The 21,058-nt window shown below is 40.1% G+C and overlaps 2 protein-coding genes and 1 long non-coding RNA gene across 9 annotated transcripts in view; 2 read left to right on the top strand and 1 right to left on the bottom strand.

Annotated features, from left to right (window-relative positions):
- The window catches only part of LOC110980378 (indoleamine 2,3-dioxygenase 2-like), a 31,843-nt gene extending 23,278 nt beyond the window's left edge, over positions 1 to 8,565 (top strand). For 2 of the 7 annotated variants that reach the window (XM_087138987.1, XM_087138989.1), the window contains 8 exons: positions 145 to 241; positions 1,262 to 1,391; positions 2,181 to 2,256; positions 4,616 to 4,697; positions 5,284 to 5,376; positions 5,707 to 5,803; positions 7,319 to 7,398; positions 7,604 to 8,565. In XM_087138987.1, coding sequence (XP_086995113.1) covers positions 145 to 241; positions 1,262 to 1,391; positions 2,181 to 2,256; positions 4,616 to 4,697; positions 5,284 to 5,376; positions 5,707 to 5,803; positions 7,319 to 7,398; positions 7,604 to 7,686 — 738 coding nt within the window. In that variant the 3' untranslated portion in view covers positions 7,687 to 8,565. Of the gene's footprint in view, positions 1 to 144; positions 242 to 1,261; positions 1,392 to 1,804; positions 1,857 to 2,180; positions 2,257 to 4,615; positions 4,698 to 5,283; positions 5,377 to 5,706; positions 5,804 to 7,318; positions 7,458 to 7,603 lie in introns of those variants that run through there. The other 5 variants (XM_022237001.2, XR_015425901.1, XM_087138988.1 and 2 more) reach the window with 5 other exon arrangements.
- An 866-nt stretch (positions 8,566 to 9,431) lies between these two features.
- The window catches only part of LOC110980287 (serine/threonine-protein phosphatase PP1-beta-like), a 32,243-nt gene continuing 20,616 nt past the window's right edge, over positions 9,432 to 21,058 (top strand). Inside the window, exons 1-2 of the mRNA XM_022236847.2 lie at positions 9,432 to 10,113; positions 13,056 to 13,261. Coding sequence (XP_022092539.1) covers positions 10,048 to 10,113; positions 13,056 to 13,261 — 272 coding nt within the window. The 5' untranslated portion in view covers positions 9,432 to 10,047. The remainder of the gene's footprint in view (positions 10,114 to 13,055; positions 13,262 to 21,058) is intronic.
- On the bottom strand, positions 17,499 to 20,251 carry LOC147798663 (uncharacterized). Its single transcript, XR_015426055.1, has 3 exons — positions 20,083 to 20,251; positions 18,826 to 19,053; positions 17,499 to 18,181 (listed from the first exon to the last, which is right to left on the bottom strand). It is a non-coding gene; the product is annotated as an uncharacterized LOC147798663 (long non-coding RNA).

Genomic DNA, 21,058 nt, shown 5'->3' with positions numbered 1-21,058 from the left:
TAAAGAATTTACATAAGTTAAGAAATGACATTCACATTTGGCATCTCCTCTGAATATTCAGAGAAAAAGAGGATTAGTTAAATCACTTCATTGTCTCATACACACCCATTGGAAAGTCGTTCTCACTTATGTCTCGATTGACAGGCAGTTAAAGGTCTAGATGTAAACGCCTACATAGCAGCCCTGGAAAAGGTAGAAGAAGCTGTCAGGAGAATGAAAGTCTCTCTGAGTAGAATGAGAGGTACGTCATGATCATTTAAGTCTAAAACAACATACCTGAAACAGACTTCGACCACTTTGCGCCGGAGAACGTGTAAAAATGATCTCGGGTGGCGGCTGCACCCGTCCTACTGTATCCGCTCCAAGTGGAAAAAACCAGAGAGGGTGAAGGTGGGAACCATTATAGAGATCATATAGTAAAGCTAGAGGTGACAGACTTATCCGCTCCGAGCAGAACAAAAGAGGGCGTTTTTTGGCACCCACCGCATAGGCGCGCCATGAGGCGCGCAATTATATGCGCGTTTGACGCGGAGCAAGCTGAGTAATTCTGGCATGAACTGTATGGTCTTTGCGTACGCGTAGAACGCGTACAAAACCCTTTTGTAACCACCTGCCTGTCTTTCGCCGATAAGAGGTGCACCTCTGGCACAAGGGCGACGTTGTGTTCGATTACCTGTACGCTGCCATAAGTACATGAAGGCCTACTGTACTTATGATCTCTATCATGGTGGGAACACGCTTGCGCGTGCATGATGCTCTCATGAACGTCCTCCTGCCCCGAGTGCATTTCTTTGCTCGTGCGCTTGGTGCGTGCATGTACCTGGTTGACAAACTTCAGTTTTCGCCATAGATATCTACGGTTTTCGCCAGGGGGGGGGGGGGGTTCGCTCTGTAAAAATCATAGCCGCAGCTGTTTGATGAGTATTTATGAAGTGTAGTAAAATAAATATTATGCGGTTTGGAGGGAAATAATAAATGAATGTTTATTTTATAATTTCATGAGGTGACAGATGAAGCCGAGTGGAATAGACCATGGCTGATGCAACATTTCACCGGAATGAAATTATTCTTACCAACGTATGAATATGAATCTTTTATACAATACCCACAAAAATCTTTTCGGACAGTTCTCGCTTGTTACGTCCGTTATTTTGTGAAACAGATTCATTTCTGAAGCACCACCCACTGGTAGTTTCAATTTTAGACAGGGTGCCGTCCCAACATTTATGACATTTTCCTCTTCTTACCGTGAATAAAATAGATGACATGGGAGCGCAAACCAGGCAAGTGAAACGAAGGTTGAGTCAGTGGTACCCATTGAATAGAACGAATAATTCAGTGACATGTGATCCATCAATGTTCCACGATTCAGATGGTGGAGATTTATGCAGGTACTGTGTAATGAAAACTAATGATCCTTCGGTGTTGGATGATTGGGTCGATCACCTCAGCCTAGGGGCTCAGGGTACATAAATGGTTTTTAGTGTTTCGCCGCAAACCATTTTGCATTTGTATGCCCCACTTCACGGCAGTCAATAATTGTTCAATGTAGTGTATCTCACATGCACCACGTCACAGAGCACAGCTGCACACTAAAATATTTCATGTTCCGCTCAGCACTCATAGGATAGCATATTCTAGAGTGATTGTCTTCTGACCTGCTGTGCCAGGTGTTCACACTGTTTGGAGGCTTGCGGTGATCATGGCGATAGCCCCAATGGCCTGAATTCATTAAGCTCTCAAATTTAGGGTGGTAGAACTACTTGCTTGTGTTGTGTGATTTGTGTTCGTTGTTCCATTGCAGAAAGGTGTCGCCCATGGGTATTCTATAATGTCATACGTCCTTATTTTGCTGGGTAAGATAAAGTTGAGTCTCTCCAACTGACTTGTAGTTACTTTTAAGCAGGTAGGCGTATACCTCACTTTATGTACTGAATAATCAGCCTGGATCGTCTAAATCCCAGCACTATGTTGACAGAAGCACTCAGTGTTATAAGGTCTTGACCATGTTGACTGGTCTTGACCTGTACAGCCTATAGCAGGCGAGGAAATCATGTTCGTGCGAATTGAACAGTGTTTTACTGGCAAACATGAATCCCTGGCAAATCTATATTACTATTTGACTGGTATGTGGCCCACCTGATAAATAATAACAGCTTTACTTTTTTATTTTGATTTAGGTGGGATAGCCCTGCATTTAAGGCTAAGGGTTGGAAAGGGCTGATCTACGAAGGAGTCAGTCCAGACCCACTGTGTGTAAGTACCACAGAAACGTTTTTTTCTCAGGGCTATATTTGGAGCATTTTAAGGCTCCAAATTGCTTTAAAGCATTTAGGCTGGAGAATTTATAAACAGGAAGTTGAGGTTACAAGCGTCTTCCTGAAAAGTGACCCAAACAGGAGCACCGTTGTAAGAATGTAACTGCCAAAAGGATGAGGTGGAAACTTCTCAGTTTAAAAGTGTTCTTCCCTTCTGGCTTACAACTGCTTTATTTACAAATAAATGGAGTCAGTTATGTACTTCCCAAAAAAATCAACTTCAAATTCAATCAGTGAAAAACAAAATCAATTTGACCCTGTACAAATCATTTCAGGTTCCTTACAATCACAGAAGATTAGAGTTATTTGTCATGAAAATGCAAAATATGTTTAGTTCTTTCTCATTGGGAAATACATGTAGTTTTCAGTGTACACATCCCTTATAATTAAGTTCCGGCTCCCACAGTGTGTCAACTCTATTCGCTCAATTCTCAGCACTGCACTCGGGTATTTGTAGGGTTTCTGTCGTCCAGATCAGTTTGTGACACCGGGCAGCACAGGTAGCAAGGGTAGTGTGGTTGACATCAAAAGTGACCACTGACCATTTAAATTTAAAGAAATGGCAAACCTTACAAGTACTACGTTTCTAATTTGGAAAGAAAAAGTAAGTTCCTGACTATAATTTAAACTTCAAAACTAATAGCTTTTGGAAAATTACACAGCTGAATCCTTCAACCTTGACAAATATGATAGTACAATCAAATAAAATTAAATTACATCACATCCACAAGTTCTATTTTCAGTGAAGGAAAGGAACTTCATCTTATCAAAACATAAACAAACTTTATAGAACAACCAGCCAGAAAAATAGGATATTTACACTTACAAGTTTTTTCAGTGAAAGTACTTGAGGTGGTTCAGTTCTGCTCCACTGCTGACCTTGACAACAAAATCTGACAGGCTGCATGGGTTTTCCTCGGTTCTGTTCTAACCCTGGCAGGTTAGTTGTTGCATGAGACACCTGAATTTGGACCTACTTGGCAAAATTGCCTCCAAATTGTGTCTTGTGGCCAAAGAGAAAACACTTTATGGGAGCAACTCAAATATCATGCTTACATAGCAGAATCATCTGGTATTCTGACTCTCAGCCTAGCTGTGGTACTTTCCACATCACTTTCATTTCACACTTTACTCCAATAAGCTCGAGCTAATTTTTGAATCATAAAAGAAGCAGCTTTTTTCCAGAACCTGGCTAACCTAATTTACGAAAGAGACACGGACGCAGGTTCACCTTCAATGCTGGTTTATTGTTCAACACATCTGGAGTGAACATTTAACCAACTTGTCAGAAAAGGTAAACAAAATACTTCCTAGTGGACTCTCATCTCTAATTCAACTCTAAATAACACTTCTCTATCAGTGAAAGAAAACTAGTTACACTATACAAAAGACTTGCATGGAAGGACTCCAACTGGAGGGGTGTTTGCTGCAATGAGAAAGTTCCTGAAGAAGACTCATAGCCCGGTCAACTTAAATTGGAGGGGGGGAACATTCCATTAAAATCTGAGGGGTTGAAACAACTAATCAATGCACACATTCAGAACTTTCAGACGTTTGGCTGGAGTAACTTCTGGATGACAAAGACAGTCACATTTCATAATGTCCAGTCTGCAAAAACTCTTTCCTTGCTTTCTTTTTCCAAATTCCAAACTATGTCTTTCCTCTTTAACAGGAAAAAACCAACTTGCATTCTTTTTCACCTTCAGGGGTGTGAAAATTCAGCTTTTTAAGTGATTTCAATTTTTTTGTTTGGATGTTGACCCTAGATGTCATTTCTTTTGTACACCTGGTCAGTACAAAAGTATGGGAACTTTTTACATTTCAACTTTTTGTTAGCTGTTTCAGCTTTAATTTTGAGTGGCCACTCACATCCCCGCACCATTCACTGTTATTTAAATTCTCTTCCATTATAGGTTCTAACACATGAACATCTGCATGTATTCAGCTGCTTGCATGCCATGCGTGATTGTATTTACTTTTTACATCAAAACATTTATTTTCCATCTTGTCTTTTGATTCAGAGTTTGCAATGCACATCATCGGTATGCTGTGTTCTTGAGCAAGGCACTTTATCCAATCTTTCTTTTGTCCCTGAGAAGAATGCACAAAAACCACATTTTAAACCAATCAGAGTGCAGCTTGTGATTTTTGACTTTTTAGGTTTGGGCTAGGTTTTCTCCATGTTAATACAAAACTGAACGGAATCTTCTGGTCATTTCTAGAGAAATTATGTGTCGCTGGAAATATTCATTGGCTTGCTTTCAACATTGATCATAAAACCCCTATTTCCTGCTTAGTACGGTGGCGGAAGTGCTGCTCAGAGTGTAACACTCCCCTCTCTTGATGCAGGATTAGGTATCATCCATCAGCCAGAAGAAAGTAAGCAGTTTATGCCATTGAACACATAAAGCATACGATTAGTGTGGTTTTACTGGGATAGAGTGTTGATCAGTCATCTATTGAGGTTAGATAAAAGCCTGATGTGCCAAAAATGGATAAAACCTAACTTAACCTAATTTGTAATTCTCACAATGGTTTCAGTTCTTTTGAAATTGTTTTGTACTCTCGGGAATGAGCTCAATGTCTTTTAATTGATTTTCTCGTAAGGTGAAAAGTGGGTTGATTAATTCAGTACTTTAGTATTTTCACTTCTGAACTTATTTATAGTTGTATATAACCTCTGGAGGTTCCCAGTTGATTGAAATTCGTGTATGTAGCCTGGAAGTGATAGCTCAACAGATCTGAACCTGTATTCATGATACTGCAAATATATTTACAAGTGTTGGAGGCTGAGAATACTTTCTGATGTTTTCTTTTTAACCTGCTCCATATTGTAGCTCCCTTGGCAAAGATTTGTGATCGGGGCCTCGATCTTGAAATGTACTGTATCTAAATAGTATTCCTTTTAAGTTTCGTTCGTATTTTTCCGTTTTCGGGGGGTTGGCTGTTTTTGTTTCTTGAAAAGAAAATGCCTGCAACAATTTTCAGAAGCAAATGTTGCCACAGCACCGTGAGTTCGTCAAGGCATTGGCTGATGGGCCCTCCATACGACACTTTGGTAAGTAAAACATAAAGTTGTAGACACAGAATTTGATAAGGAAAATAAATGTGAAAAGGTCATTTGTTTGAGCAGTGCAATGGTTTGTCTGAGTTCTAATCCTGTTCACTTTCTTTGCCCAACATTCCTGAGATGACGTATAAATACTTAAGTTTTGACTTTGTTATTTCAGTTGATGTTAACTTGAATTACGGGTTTTACCTTTACCCGACATATATACTGCAAACCTGTAATTAAAATTAACATCTCCCAAATACAAAGTACATCTTGAAAAATTCAGTTGATGTTATTACCCTTGACACAATATTTATATTTTCTTATATTTTGCAGCAACTTTTTCCAAGAATTCCAGAGCGCTCCGAGTCTACAATGCTTGTCTCCAGGCAGTTACTGACTTCCGTTCCTATCACATTCAGATAGTAACAGAGTAAGACATTTGAATGAAGGCCAGTTCATTCTTGGTGCCAAAGCAAGCAGGAACATGAAGTTGGCATGTTGGATAAAACTCTTGAGCTAAAAAGAAAAAAATGAATACACTTCAACTCGAGCAAATTTTGCTGCAAATGTTTTGAGACAACAAATTCGGTTTGCTTTCATATTTGCCTGAAGTATGAACAGGCCATAAGAAATCGCTAACTTTTATAGCATCTTTAGCCCACATTGAACCATGTTAGTGTTATTGGCACAAAATGAAATTTCACATAGTCCGGTACCCTTTTATCCATATTTCACCAGAGAATATGCAAACCTGCAACAACTTTTCCATGATGGTATCATGGAGGATTTGTTAGCACATTTTGCCAGTTTATATATTTAGCAGCGGGTGATGTGTCTATGCGTCCTCACACTTTGTTGGTTTGTAAGTTCAGTATGTTGAACATCCATTTGGCAGTTGGCTGTCCTGACCCTGCTGTTGTACACAGACTGTACTCCTGAAGCACAGTCTCAGTGAGTGTTCAGCAGCCAGTGTAAGAACACAGTAAGAAATACAGATAGAGTAAGAAATACATATATTGTGTAGAACGGTACTCACAAAAATCTAGACTTGAGGGGCATCAAGTTGTTTAAAATTTGGCCCAGTTGATCTTGCATTTCTCAAGACCAGTTTTACAGCCTAAAAACCCTGCATCTTTTGCTTAGGGGTGATTCCTTGTGAAATAATCCTTGGGCCAATTTCATAGTGCTTTTTAAGCAAAAACTGTTTAAGCGTGAAAAAAACCTTGCTTGACAAATTAGGTTACCAGCCAAAACTTCTTGTATGATGTATTTTGCTTTGGAATGGTATTTGCCAGTCTTTTGGTTAGCATGACAATCACATAGAGTTTGAGCTAGTACCATTTATTTATTAAGCAAGGTTTTTCGTGCTTGAGCAAATTCTGTGCTTAAGCAGCTCTGTGAAATTTGCCTCAGGCACACAAGCACCATTGGTACAGTTCTGCTGCTATCCGCTCTGAGCAGAACAAGAGAGGGCGTGTTTTTTGGTACTCACAGCATAGGCGTGCCATGAGGCGCGCAAGTATATGCGCATTTGATGCGCACGCTGAGTACACGTAACTAATTTATTCCGGCATGTATGGTCTTTGCGTACAAGAACAAGAACCTGCTTGGAAAACTTACGACCATCTGTCTTTCTTTTGCCGCTTGGGGGTGCACTTCAACTCAGGTGGATTTACTGGGGTCCACTGTGAATGTGTTTGTGATCTTAGTCCAGAGCATGATGAGTTTTCCTAACTTCGGATTTAAGCCTACCTAACTCCCAAACCCAAAAGTAGATCGACCAAATGTTAAAGTTACCAATTTTTGGGTACCTTCTTCTCTGACTCATTCATAAAAATGTGTTCAAAGTTACCTTGAAAGGATACTCGATACTTTTTGTTTGCATTGAGAGGCCATATTGATAACCCCCCTTCACCTCTAAATATGATTTTCTTTGCCTTTGCAGATATGTCATTATTCCGTCACATCAGAAGGACATCAATCAAAACTTTTCTCACCAGGCTGCATTGGGAACTGGAGGAACAGGTGACTTTGACAGATTGATGGTGGCCCATTTCATCAATTTGTACTTTTTCATATTGGACATATAATTTGAGAAGGCCCTTACCAAACACAGATGTAATTATGTCAACAAATTTGATCTGGATTTGAGACAGTTTTTGTAAACGGTTTTTCCTGAAGTTTATGTTTGGCTAAGATCTCTTTGAATGTAGTATCTCATCTCTTACAGGATTTATGACATTTTTGAAAAATATGAGGAGCTCCATCACAAATGCTTTCTGCAGAATTGATGAGGGAACGGAGATTAACTGACAAGTGTCTGCCCTTCTGGTCCCTGCTTTCTCCAAAGTGGGTGACCAACAATACCAGAGGTATCCAATTTTAAGAAGTACTACATCCATCCTGGAGTCATTTAAAAAAAAACTCAGAATTTGGCTGTAATTTTAAAATGTAATCCTCAGTACTTATGAAGTTTTGTGTAACTGCCTAATCGTGATCACATCAGGATGTGCATGGGTACTGTTTCTGGAATGCAAGTGGGGGCGGAGGTGATGCTTTTTCATGGGGGGGTGCACCCCCACGCCTCCCCCTAGGCACACAGCTGCATATTTGTACTCAAAGTGTGATCCTTGCAAATCAGTGGTACTTGAGATTTGTGCTCATCCAGTTGGACATTTGCTATTTGGTTTGGGGGCTTGATGCATAAACATGTAGTGCAAGGGTATACAAGTGTACAAGCTGGCCAGTCCAGTTTGAATTCAGTTGCATTAGTATAAAACAATGTGTGGACTGGTAATGTGATGTGATCCAATTTATAACAATTTCGACAATTTTGTTTTTAAAATTTTGCATAATTTGGTACTTTATGCTCAATTTCAATCAGTACTTTGTGAACTTGTGTAAATTATCATATTCATGTACATTAATATATTTATCTGCCGTAGTAATATTTTGTATGCAACCTTCTCTTCTCCTCATTCTGTTGGAATTTAACACAATTTTGTGTTACTAATAATTTTAAAGTTCATTGGGAAATTTGTGGATTGTAGTGAGTCTGATTGAAATTATATTGGCAAAAGCATTTCAAGTTGGCGCTGACTTATTTTCTTTACTGAGAAACACTAGATCTTGTCCATGACCGCACAGCATCAGCAATAAATATATGGGCCTTTTGGTTCTGATTTTCTGTTAGTTGTATTATGCTTTACCTATTCATGTAGAGTCGCTGTTGAACACAGGCCTATGAGTTTGCCCCCCCCCGTCAGTCTTCCAGTCATCAGCACCCCTGCCCGTTCAATTTTTCATCATCCGTGAGCTTGAAAACCCATTTTTATCAAAGAATAATTGGAAGGATGCAACGCTTGTTTTGGAACCGAATATTCATTTCAAAAAAAAATTCTGTTTAAAAATTTGGCTTATAAATCCTGGGATATTCACACTGAGTATGTCTCCAGCAACGTCCCCGCCTCTAACCCACCTCACCTATCCGTCTCTCCAAAAAACTGTTGGCTGCTGCAGTGCTGGGAGGGACACTGATTCGCAACTTGGTTTGTTAGAATTTGGTTTTAAATCATCATATAGTCATCAAGTAAAGTCTAGGCAATAAAGGGTCAAATTGGTACACTTTTCCCATCTCGAGCCAGCTCCAATTTATTGGCATCTCCACAGATTTTCCGAGGTGGGGAAGGTAAAGGACTTGCCACGCACCAGAAAATCGAGAAAGCATTTTAAGTGGAAGGGGGCTTTTTAAAGCAGATTGGTGACGGTTATGCTCTTGAAGGTTTGCTTCTATTCCCCATTTTTGTGATTTTTTTTTCAGGGGAGGCGCCCTCCCCACCCCACCCCTCCGCACAGCTGGCTTAACGCCGCACAGTCGAGTCGCGCGATTGCCGTCTGCCATAATAATGAGCCATGGTCGGAAGGGGCGGGGACCAATGAAAATATTATGCCTTAAAACTTAATACGTTGCGGTGGCGTGGCGCTCTATGCAAATCCACGGACGCGCAAATGTATGTACATGGACGTATGTCTTGTACATGTACATGTGCACGTCCATATAAATCTAATCCCGAAAAGACCATCGTATACATGTACATGTAGGAGGCAGCTGTTGGACCGCTTGCAAAAATGTGTGCGCGAAATTTGTCCATTCTGGAGGAAATGTGCACGACAACAATCAGCTATCTTGGAAAGTAAAGCCGTAGGGATTCTTCGGTGTTGGAATGGCTAGCTGTCGCGAGCTATTTTAGGTGGCATTGATGTGGTTTTTGGTTGCTACGGCAGTGTAGCCAGCCTATTCATCTGTCGTGTCAACGTACAGCACATATGAACTGTACATGTATTCACACAGTCACAGCGCCTCTGCACTGGATATGTACATGTACATGTAGGCCTACACGGATGTGGGCCCAGATCGGTTGTTCTGTACATTTCATGATTGCACTCTGCACTCAGCTAGCTTTTTTGTTCATCTGCACTTGGCTCGACAAAACTGAAGTGCAACTTTTCATATTCTGCCTGGGCAAATGTTGACCATGTATCCTGAATCGTGTCCACTGGAGAACAAGATTTGTTTCCTTCGAGAAACTTAATCCAGTCAAGTTTGCTTTGAATTGATATCTGTCACCAGGTCATTTGACTCGTGTCAAATTCGGTTAGACACAACATAAAACAATGCATAAATCTGACTTGAATCTAGACCGAGTTATTGAGCAGCTTCTACAAACCACAGGAAAGCAGGTAAGATAAAAAAAAAGAGATTTAAATTAGAATAACTAACTGATAGGATGCACAAACTAATTTGTCTAGCACCAAAGTCTGTTAACCAGCCCAGTGGACGTCATCTACTTTGCATTGCGAATTATGGAAAATCATGTTAACAGATAAAAGCCCAGGTTGGACGTCATCTACATTTTGTTGTTCAACCTGGGCTATCTGTTAGGCCTAACATGCATTTCCCTAATTAATATCATGAATGTAAACCTTTCAACAACTGCAACTTGTCATGGGAAATGTATTGCCTACTTCGTTGGCTTAATTGATAATTCCTGTTTGCCTATTTGTGCTTTTATAATTTTTTCACCTAAACTTGCAAGGGATTAGAGCAGTTTATTGATGTTGCATACAGAGTATATTATGTACCCAAAAAATGAGTCTGAATGGTTGTGAAACCAAAAGAAAAGGCACCCAAATTTGTTCAAATTTGTTTTTGGAAGGAATGGTGTATCCCTACATCACGTTTTTCTTCATGCATTTCTTAGGCCCCATTAGTTTAATTATAGCCAAGATATTTTCCAGACGTGATGAATCTTCAAAAAAAAAGTTTTCAGTTTTTGAAAATGCTTTGAAAATGTTGCCGTTAAAGTGTTTATACAAATTCGGAATGTAACTCTCCCAATTTTTTGGCAGTATTAGAACTTCAGGAAGGTAGCTGTCTTTATGACCGAGGTCTTTGTTTTGATGTTCCATGATTTGTTCAACTGTTCCTATAGACATTTGTCATTATCTCTGTTAGGCCCCAACTATAGCATAAGTCCCAACTATAGCATAAGTCCCGACTATAGTTGGGACAGTCCCAACTGTTGTGCTGCAGTTGGGCTGGCCTAACTATTGTTGACCAATGTCTGTGGGAAATGTCTCAACATTATCCAAGTCAATGTGTCTCACAATTGACACAATTCATCTAAAATGTGGCACTTCATTTGTAAACAATATGACTTTGGCACATGCTGGGCACATCATGCACACAGGACCACTCTGCTGTAGTTGGGCCGGCCCAGCTGTAGCACTCTAGTTGGGGAGGGCCCAACTATAGTTGGGACTGATGCTATAGTTGGGGCGTAACATCACTAAAGGGGTACACCACTCTGGAATTTCCACAGATATGTAACAATTTAGATTGTCGACTTTGCATGTATTGCAATGGTCTGGGTGAAAAGAAGCCAACCTAATGTCTTACAATACGGGCGATTCACAACAGTGCGCCACCAAGAGTTTGCAACACGTTGGCCAATCATAACGCGCAAAATTTGTCGACCCTTTCCAAACACGCATTGGGTCGACAAATTTCGCACATTGTGATTGGCCAACGTGTTGCTAACTCTTGGTGGCGCACTATTGTGAAATGGCCATATTACAGAGAGATGTTAGAAAAACTGAGTTGGTTTATGTACACTGTACAACAGCGATTGCGAAGCTTGCATTCATGTACATTGTACGCATGTACATGTAGCCCACACAAATTTCCAGCAGTGATCAAAAAGCGATCAAATCCCTCATGTACGTTCATGAGCTGGACTGCCCAATCACATTTACATGGCGTCTGGTTTAACTGAAAAACGTCATTTAGGTGTCACCTAAATTATGTAAATTTTCTGTAATGTTTGTGCACATCATGTACATAGAAATGTACATTGTACATCATCACTTCATTATGTAAACTGCCAAAATCTGTTCCCTCTTTTATGAAATCCTGTGTGTAGGATTCCAAGCGTTGTCATAGAATGAAAATCAGTAGTGCTTAATTTTTCAGCTGATCAAGCATCACTTAAACAGGAACCTCCCAATTGCTGTGCCATCTCCTGTAGAGGCAGTTGCTGTTCGTCTCCTGTCGTGGCAGGTCCATGACACTTCTACATGTAGGTTTGGTGAATCTCAAGAATCCATCCAGTGCTTGTCTAATGCTGGATGAAGGATGTTTTCCACATGTTCAAACATAACAAATGTCCCTGGATCACAGTATGTTCTCAGAGGGGCCAATTAATATTAAACTGAGGGCAGGTGACTCTAGGCCCTTCATTCTGTAAACTTGCAGTAAGACTAAATTACACTGAACCCTCACTGCACAATACATGTACATTGCTTCCGTATGGGCAGCTGTGTCATAGCAAGTCCCAATGTGGGAGAGCTCAGGTTACATGTTTCATTACTGAGAGTATATTCTTAGTTAACATACAGTACAATTGTAATGTGATTAAGGTGGGAATTTATGTTTAATTTGAAAAATGTTTACAAAAACTTTCCCATACAATTTAAACTTTTAACCAACACTTTACAGAGTCCGCCACTGCCTACACTGTACCCTATTTCAGTGTTTTCATAGTTCAACAATGCACATGGTACAGCCTATGTAAAAATGTAGATTGTTGGGGCATTTAAAACAAGCAATGTTTATTGTCTTAGAATCCCCCTTTTTCCCCAAAAATGTACATAGATGCTGACAGGGGAAAAAACTGTATGTAAAAGGCATCACTTACAATAAAACTGAGCGCCAGATTGCATCAGTCAAAATGTCAAACCTCTAAAAGGGGTAGTCATTTGGGAAAATCTGTAAACGGCTTTTGAACTTTCCATTTAAACATTTTAACATGTAAACTTCCCACCCTTAAATGTGGTGTTTCCCCGATTGAAGTGTAGTAGTTGAAGATCTAATGAAACTTCATCATTAGTTTTCAGTTGATTTGTTGAATGTACCACAAATAAAATAGAAATTTTAGTACATTGATTTTTGTTATTCGTTTAGCCCATTATGCATGGTGCAGTTGAGAGAAATATCTTTCCATTTTATTACATTGTACTCCTGAATATTTGAATTGAAAAATAAATATAGAATCCTCCGATACTCTCCAAGTACTTTTCTTTACAGTAGACACTCATCCAAAACTTTTCCTCTAACTGGCCAGGTCCAGCTCCCGGAGAACCAGATCCGTCAGCTATGCCAGCTGTCCAGGGAGAAGTTTCTGGAGGAGCCCATGCTGCTAGAGCTAGAAGCTCCCGTCAACATCGTGGGGGACATCCATGGCCAGTTCTCAGACCTCATCCGGCATTTTGAAACACTGGGCTATCCCCCTGAGAGTAACTACCTCTTCTTGGGCGACTACGTTGACAGGTTAGTTTTCGGTTAGTGCATTCTGTCCTCAGAAGAGCATTCCACAGTAGGGTGTGCCTCCAATGTTTAGGCCCTACACCCCCCAAAAAGGGAGGGTTTGGAGCCATGCGTGATTACTGTGTAACATGGTCCAGTGATGCCAGACGTTCCCACTATGTGGTTTGTGTGTCTGCTGATTTGAGCCCTCTAAAGCTGTGTTCCCATTGGACTTTTTCTGGTTAACTTACTGCGACTTTCCTGTAGAATTACAAAATTAGATCCAATGGGAACACACAGTAAACTAATGTCCCTTTCAACTGACCACGATCGTGATGTAAAAACTAACAGGCCGAAAAGGGTTGCAGAAGATTTCCGCGCAGCCAAAGTAAGTTAGCAGGGGTGCAAAAAAGTCCAATAGGAACAGTTCCCATACCATGTAGATTGACTACGGCCACGCTAAAACTACGAACCAGATGACTGCTACAAAGTGATTGATGACGGGTATGCAAAAATGGTTGTATGGTTCCCAGTCTCCAGCTCTGTGCGTACAGTACAGCAGCATGCCGTGCACACACAGTGAAGCGCGCCCGGATAAAGCTACGGGATGCACACATTGTGTACGGAGCTTTATCTGTACAGGTTCATCTTACTTGTGGCTGATTTGCTTGAATTCGTCTGATTTTGTCAATTTTTTGCTCAGATTTCCCCGATTTCTTCATGACTTGTACACAGCAAATGTAATGCTGCAATGTAATCAGCTGGTGTTATGTTGCCTAACACAGTGAATAAACATTCCGTTACGGTAAAAAAGTCCATGTGGGAATGCGGGGTAGATTGACATGAAGGAATGCCGTGGTAGGTTTCTGCGTGCTTGCGGAAGAAAAAGTCCAATGGGAAACGGCTTAACAGATTTTGTAGTGTCCTGACTTAATCAGACCATAAGGGGAGGTTACTTCATTGTCTTTGGGCCTTAATTTTACACGATTAGCTAATTTGTTTGAGTTGACTGCTTTGAAAAAAATCATGGAAAAATACAGTGCCCTTTTCAATGTTCAAATTGAAAATCTTGTAAGGTCAAACAAAATAATAGTTGTGCTTCCTACTACATGGAAAAAAATAGGTGGAGTCGATGGATAGTGTCCTTTTTGTTTCTTCTAAAGTTTTGGGGTAGGAAATTTTTATTTTTTTTTAATTAAAAAGTGATTTTGATAATTTGTGACAACATTTTGGTTACATGTGTATAAGGAAGGTTTTGATTCAAATATGACAAGCAGCAAAAACTAGAATGCAGTATCAATGGTCAAGTGGCTTAAAAGTCTGTAGAGAAGCAGTCTGGGTTTAAATAACTCGTACGGAATAACTCTTATGCCTTTATCTGCAAAAACATGCCTTTATTCACATGAAATATAAGACAAAGAAATTACTCTCATTATTTTACTTTCTGAAATGTGAGTGCATTTCCCAAATTCTAAGGCAGATGCTGATCCCGGCCCACAGCATGCTCTCCACTGCCATGACTTGTGCAAGCACAACGTGCGAGCTTCAAGCACAATGTGCATGACGTGACTTGCGAGCGAGCACGATACATAGTCTGGTCCCTAGACTGCTTAAAAGCATTGCATTTAATATCAATGATGGGTTACGTACGGTAAGCAGATGAAATGCACAAATGAATGGCAGCAACGGACAACAGAGGATGTCATGTTAAACTCTTAGTGGGCTTTGCCTAAACTCCAGATCAAGATCAAACCTGCGACTGCCGCGATACCAATTAGCACGTGAGAAAAACGTAAAGCCTCAAGTGATAAAAAGTAAACAATCTAACAGCTACAAAGCGTTGTCTACAAAAATAAGCACGAGGGATGGCAACAGTATTTTTAATTGTAATTTTTTTTCAATAAAAAGATTTAGGGTCAGCACGATTTGCTAGGTTTGGGTGGGTAACTGTAAGCACAACTGTTGTTTGCTTTGGCCTAAGTTATCTTGCACAAAATCCATGAACTATAGGGTGAGTGAGCAAAAACATACACACAGGGTCCATCTGCAGATGAACAGGCTTGACAGGTGCTCTTGCCCTTTTAAAAAACGAGCCGTTTTCTTGGCCAAGAGTAATCAGTAAATTTACCTTGAGGTAGTATTCCTCTTCGACTGTGTAGCACTGTAGATTCATGGAAAAGCTTCACTGAGCAGTGAAGTTACTGGGTGTGGTTCGGTTGACTCGTCGGTGACAGGATGAGTAATGTGGGCATGTGCGTGTGCAATTATGCTTCATGATCACTCTTTTGCGTTGATTTGTACATGTCAATGGAAATCTAAAATCCGTTCTCAGTTGCCTGAATAATTATGGGCATAGTGCTAATTACATGTATTACTGGAAACGTGTAAGATTTAATGTCTGGAAATCATAGTTTTGTTGACGAATATTCTCTTGCTGTGCAGTAACTTTGTTCAAACCAACCCGAAACCAACCCAACTGGAAACCTACTTCGGGTCAGATCGATTTTTCCAACATTTCAGTCGGTTCGGGTTGGATACAATTTGTATGAAATAAAGGATGCTTAACCCAAACCAGACGTTCAGATTTTTTCGGGTTCAGTTACGTTTTTGTCGGTTTGTGTAGGTTTTTCCCTGATTTCTTGTCGTGTTGGGTCGGTTTGGAGAGCTCAGATGGGTTTCGGTTCGGATTCGGTTTGTCTTTAATACTTCGGGTCGGTTTGGCCTCTTCAACCCAAGTGGATGCACATCATTACTGTGCAGTGGCTGGGAAACAGCAGTCGTGTTACAGTTTGAAACATACAATATGCTTTGGGGGTTGATTGTGAGATCACAACATTTTTGTGTTAACAAAATCCCTTGCGTAGATAAAAATGTAACTCCAAACTTATTCTTTTTTCTCTTTTACTCAATATACCATTCACTTATTTTCCTATTGTTTCAGTTTTCAATGCGTTCTGTGAATTTCTGCCGATGTGTAGACTCTATGTACTTGGCAGCCGTTAACAGATATGGTATTTAACACAAAATAAAATTTTGAAACGATGGTTGGCCGACCATTAAAATCTCAATTATTCTACAGACTTTCTGAGCTTGTTACTGTTTAGTTTCCAGCAAGATATTCAAGGATTATTCTACTTCCCCATTCTTTGTTATTTTACCTATGGTGTAACCTATCTTTGAAGACATACCAGTGCATATTTATCTTTATGTACACTGTTGTATGTGTACACACTTCTAGGGAAAACCCAGTTTGAATTGCTAAAGTTTAGAGGGTGCGTGGTTGCTCATATGATGTAGACACTGAGGCCCAAACGATAATGCAGTAGTCTGATGATCAAGTTCTAAATGTGTGTGTTCATTGAGCAAGGTCCAGTGGCCAATCGCTGTTGTTACCAAATAGTGACATTTACAAACTTTGGCAATCATCCTGAGCAATTGGCCCCCCAAAAATGAATTTATGGTTAACACTGCACAAAAAGCAAGTGGCTGCATGAATTTGCACATGAACATGTAGCTAGAACTTTGGCAACTACTTGAAATTTGCCAGCTGGAACCCTGATCAAGAACAACTGAGTTGTTTTCATGCCTTGTACATGTACATGTATGTACCGGGCCATGTCCAAATAATTTTGGCTTCAGCTTGAAACCACACACAGGTCTATGGTAGTACATGTACATGTAGGTGCAGCCGCTTCCTACTCAATTGTGTGGACAGTGGTCTCAAGCCCCAGCAAAGTACATGTAAGTCACTTGCGCATGATACAACCTGCTAGACACCCTGCGTCATGCTTGTATGGTTTGTAATCCACTGAGTCCATTACAGACTCAGTCCAGGCCTTCTGGCCCAAGCTTAAGGCAGAGACCGTGCATGAATTATCTCGCTGCACTTTGTGCCACCTTGCATAATTAATGAACGGAAATGGATCTCGTTAGATTCCAATGATATTGTTATTAGTGATAAATTAAATTGGAATATTTGCCAACTTGTGGTTGTACCGGTAGGGTTGAATGACAAGAGAATGAAAAGAAGAAAGTTAAATATTAAAATGGGAACAGAAATGTATTACACTTTTATTTTTGTCATTTTCGTTGTTGGGTTGATGGGATTGAGAGATCTTCTCGACGGATTAAGGACTGAGACGATTAAGCCTTCCTTGTTACGGTCATACGATTGCCCATTGTTTGGTTTGTATTAACATACACTCACACTGTATAGACATATATATATGTATCATTTGATGAAGCGTAACTGCCATGACATTCTTTAAACCTTGTGCAGTATGATGTACATGTACATGTGATATATTTTAATCAAATGCCTGTTGGAATGATATTCATACAGTGATGGACATGTTGACAGAGTGACATTAACATGACCATTGCAAGCAGAACAGTGCCACAAGTCAAGTTTGTGTTGTCAAATTGCAGCCCCATCCCCTCCTCCAAAGAAAAGAAACAGGATTACTAATAGTTGATTTAGGATTCTCTAAAGCTGTCAAAGTTTATGAGCTGGAGAAAGGCTTGTTCAGTTTCTGTGTAATGGTGCATACATGTAGCAGCAGTGGCTGGTAAAGCCTCAAGCACACAGGATCGGGAAGAGCATTTCATTGCTGAGACTTTTTCAGGTCAAGCCTTTTACATTATCAGTCTGCCGAGTGAGAGAATCCATTTCTCCCCTTTCGTCATTCTCCCCCCTCGGTCTGTGCTGCCTCACAAAGGCTGGTGGAGAACGGCACAGCTGCCGCCCAGAGGCTGCGCTGGTTAAACACCGGCAAGTACGTGCTGCGGCGGCAATCAACGAGGGTCGGCTGGACGATTGGAGACGGAGTGTGTGTTTCTGACCCAGTTCATGTACTGCAGAATGAGGTCACATTGAATGAGTCGGTTCCGCCGCCATGCTCATGTAGCGACAGCTGATGGGCCACCAGTCTACATTTTCATAATCTGTCTTGGAAGTCAACAACAAAAGATCATGAATATATGCGGCTTACAGCAGAGTTATTGACTCAGTGTAAATGTTCTTGTCTTCTCACCCCCTCAGATACTTATCGGCACAGTATGCTACTGCAGGAGCATATTGACTGGGTGTCTGTATTTTGATTGTAATCCAAACCCTAGGACTAGTTAGACTAGGTTGCAAGTGACTTAGAACTTTAAAACTCACATCAAATGACAAATAAAAACACCAAATAACCTTATGCCCAGGTAATCAGAGGATTTTTTTCATTCTTTAGTTTGACACTTCTTCACCAGGTGGGAATAAATACAAATTATCTCTGATATCCTGCATACATATATACCTTTGTACATGTACATGTACACGTACACTCTATGTGCACATTTGCCTACACCAAATGTGGGATTCATTTTTTTCCACAGAAGCAGAGCATGTCAGTATGTGCATACATGCAAGTGTGTTCATGAGAATCCTCACAAATTATGTCGAGTCATTCCTCGACATAATCACAAATCAAAAAGCAATTCCACTCCCACAGTCTCCAATTGGAAAATCTGCCCGCTGTGTTTATTCCATCAAGGTAAAACAGAGCATCTCAGGAATTTCCCAATGAGCCAAGCCCAAAACTCACCTGAGTAGACCTGCCTCATATTAAACTGATGGTGTGTATTCTTGGATTATTGATTGGGCTACCTGGCGAGTTTGCCGGTTGGGGTTCCATACCTACAGTAGACTTGTTAAAGTCTCTTGGTTGCTTAAGAATCGTCAAAGTTCTCAGTTGGAACATCTTCATCGACCCATTTGGGTTTAATCCTCCGTACATCTGTGTAACGTTTGTGATTCTTTGGCTTCATTTATCCTTGAACGAAAAAGATGTGCACGAGTTATTGAGAAAGATAATGTAATTTAAATTGAAAAACCAGTGAAGTGATTTATATTGCAGGTTCAGTAGTCCTGTTGTAAAAGCCTGTTGTTGTTTTTGTTTTATTTTAGATAACATATTTGAACCATGTACGTATGTATGAAAGCTTTTCCATGTACAGGTTCCAGAGATTTCAGGCAAAAATGCCAGCAATTCACTTGTACTTACATGTACATCTATGGTACAGGCATCCTCTTCCCGAGTTTGCGTTATTCCTTAGAAATTAGACCCTCTACAAGGAAGCTGGTAGGAGTTTGCTTTCATTAACACCCTATCGATTTCATATTTTGACACCAATGTTTGAGAGAATGTAATTGAATTTCTTTGCAGTGTTTGTTTGGCTTTTCATAAAGGGTTGAATCAAGAATGGATAAAGGATTGCTTTTACACCATACACATAGGTCCATGGTAGACATACATTACCGTATATGTAGACACTGGCTTAACAAACCACCTCTATATATGTGAGGAATAAAAGAGGTTTGACTTCAAGTTCATATATGGTGTAAACTAAAATTAGCTGGGCCCCCTCCCCCGCTTGTCAGTGGAATTTTCACATCTCTGTTACAAGAGAAAAAATACCTAAAACTACATGTACATTGTAGTACAGTGTTTGTACATGATGTGTCACTACAGAGTGCACAGTATGCATGCTGAGTAGAAAGAGAACATTTGCAAGCTTCCCTGCTGCATTGAATCTTTTGCCTTTCACATATTCATGTCCATGGTATGATACATGTACTTATGATATTTGATAACCGCAGGGTGCAGGCTAGGAAGCTGTGCATGAAGTAACTGGATTTTAATGATCTCAACATGTGATCTTGGTACTGGTGGGTGAGCATAAATGCAGGCTTTGTATAGTCAATGAACAATTACATGTACTTTGTGTGAAACATGCCATGGACAGAAGTTTAATGCAAATTAAGTCGTACTTGCTTATTACTGTCTCATTTTAAAAGTTACCATTTATTTGCTTTTCTTCCTCTAAAGAAAGATTCAATCAGCTCCCTTTTTTCCCATTATCATGGCCATGTGGAGAGGTGCCTGGCACACAGTTGACTTTTTCACGTTAATTCATGACATTCAAATGTCACTTTCCCACGAGATGTCAGATTTCAGGTTCAGCATACCGGTACCTGTAGGGTGACCAAAAATCCTAAGGTTTTCATTTATCACATACACGTACATATTCACAGATGGTACTTGTACATCAGCATGAAATGTCTATGAGCAGCACCGTGATATTACAAATTACAATAATTGGTTCATGGGGATTAAGACCAAAGAGGACACCTGCTGGCAGATCTGGAAATAAGGAATGAAACTGACTTGGAAAGCAATATTTTCAATTTACTTTTTTTAAAAAATGTGGAATACGGAATGTCAAGATGCTTTTTACAAACCTACCCAGTAGATCTTTACGTGCATAAAATAAAGATCACAGGCACAGAAAATACCGGTAAGACGGGGGTGTTTGTATGAATCTCATATTAGTATGGATTAGAAAATGTGAATATAGTAAAAATAGAATATTAACAATGAAAAATAACTGTAGTTCTTATTGAAAAGCTACATGTGATCATTTTACTCTCTAATTCCTGTTTAAAATCGTCAAATTTTTTTTGGAGGGGGTGCAATTACAGACTTCATTTACACGTGTAACCGCATGTGAAGGTCCTGAAACGGAGCTCGTAAATCTGGTAAATACATGTTCATAGATTGAACGGTATGCACATGTGCACACCTAAAATGCCGTTGGGAATATGCTGCAACGCAGATTGGATCATGAGGAGTCTCGGGGGAAAAGTTGTACTTTGCAGAAGATTTGTCCATTGTTAGCCCAGAGGGCGTGGAAATCAGTGAAAAAGAAAAAAAAGAATGCATGAAGTGTCATTGCAAATGCATTAATGCTTTGATTACACATGTATCAAGTTTGCAT

The sequence above is a fragment of the Acanthaster planci genome, linkage group LG07 (genome assembly GCF_054643075.1).
Source record: "Acanthaster planci isolate LZ-2023a linkage group LG07, COTS_SCS, whole genome shotgun sequence".
In the NCBI taxonomy this organism is placed as follows: Eukaryota; Metazoa; Echinodermata; class Asteroidea; order Valvatida; family Acanthasteridae; genus Acanthaster; species Acanthaster planci.
This window is presented reverse-complemented; position numbering and strand designations above follow the sequence as displayed.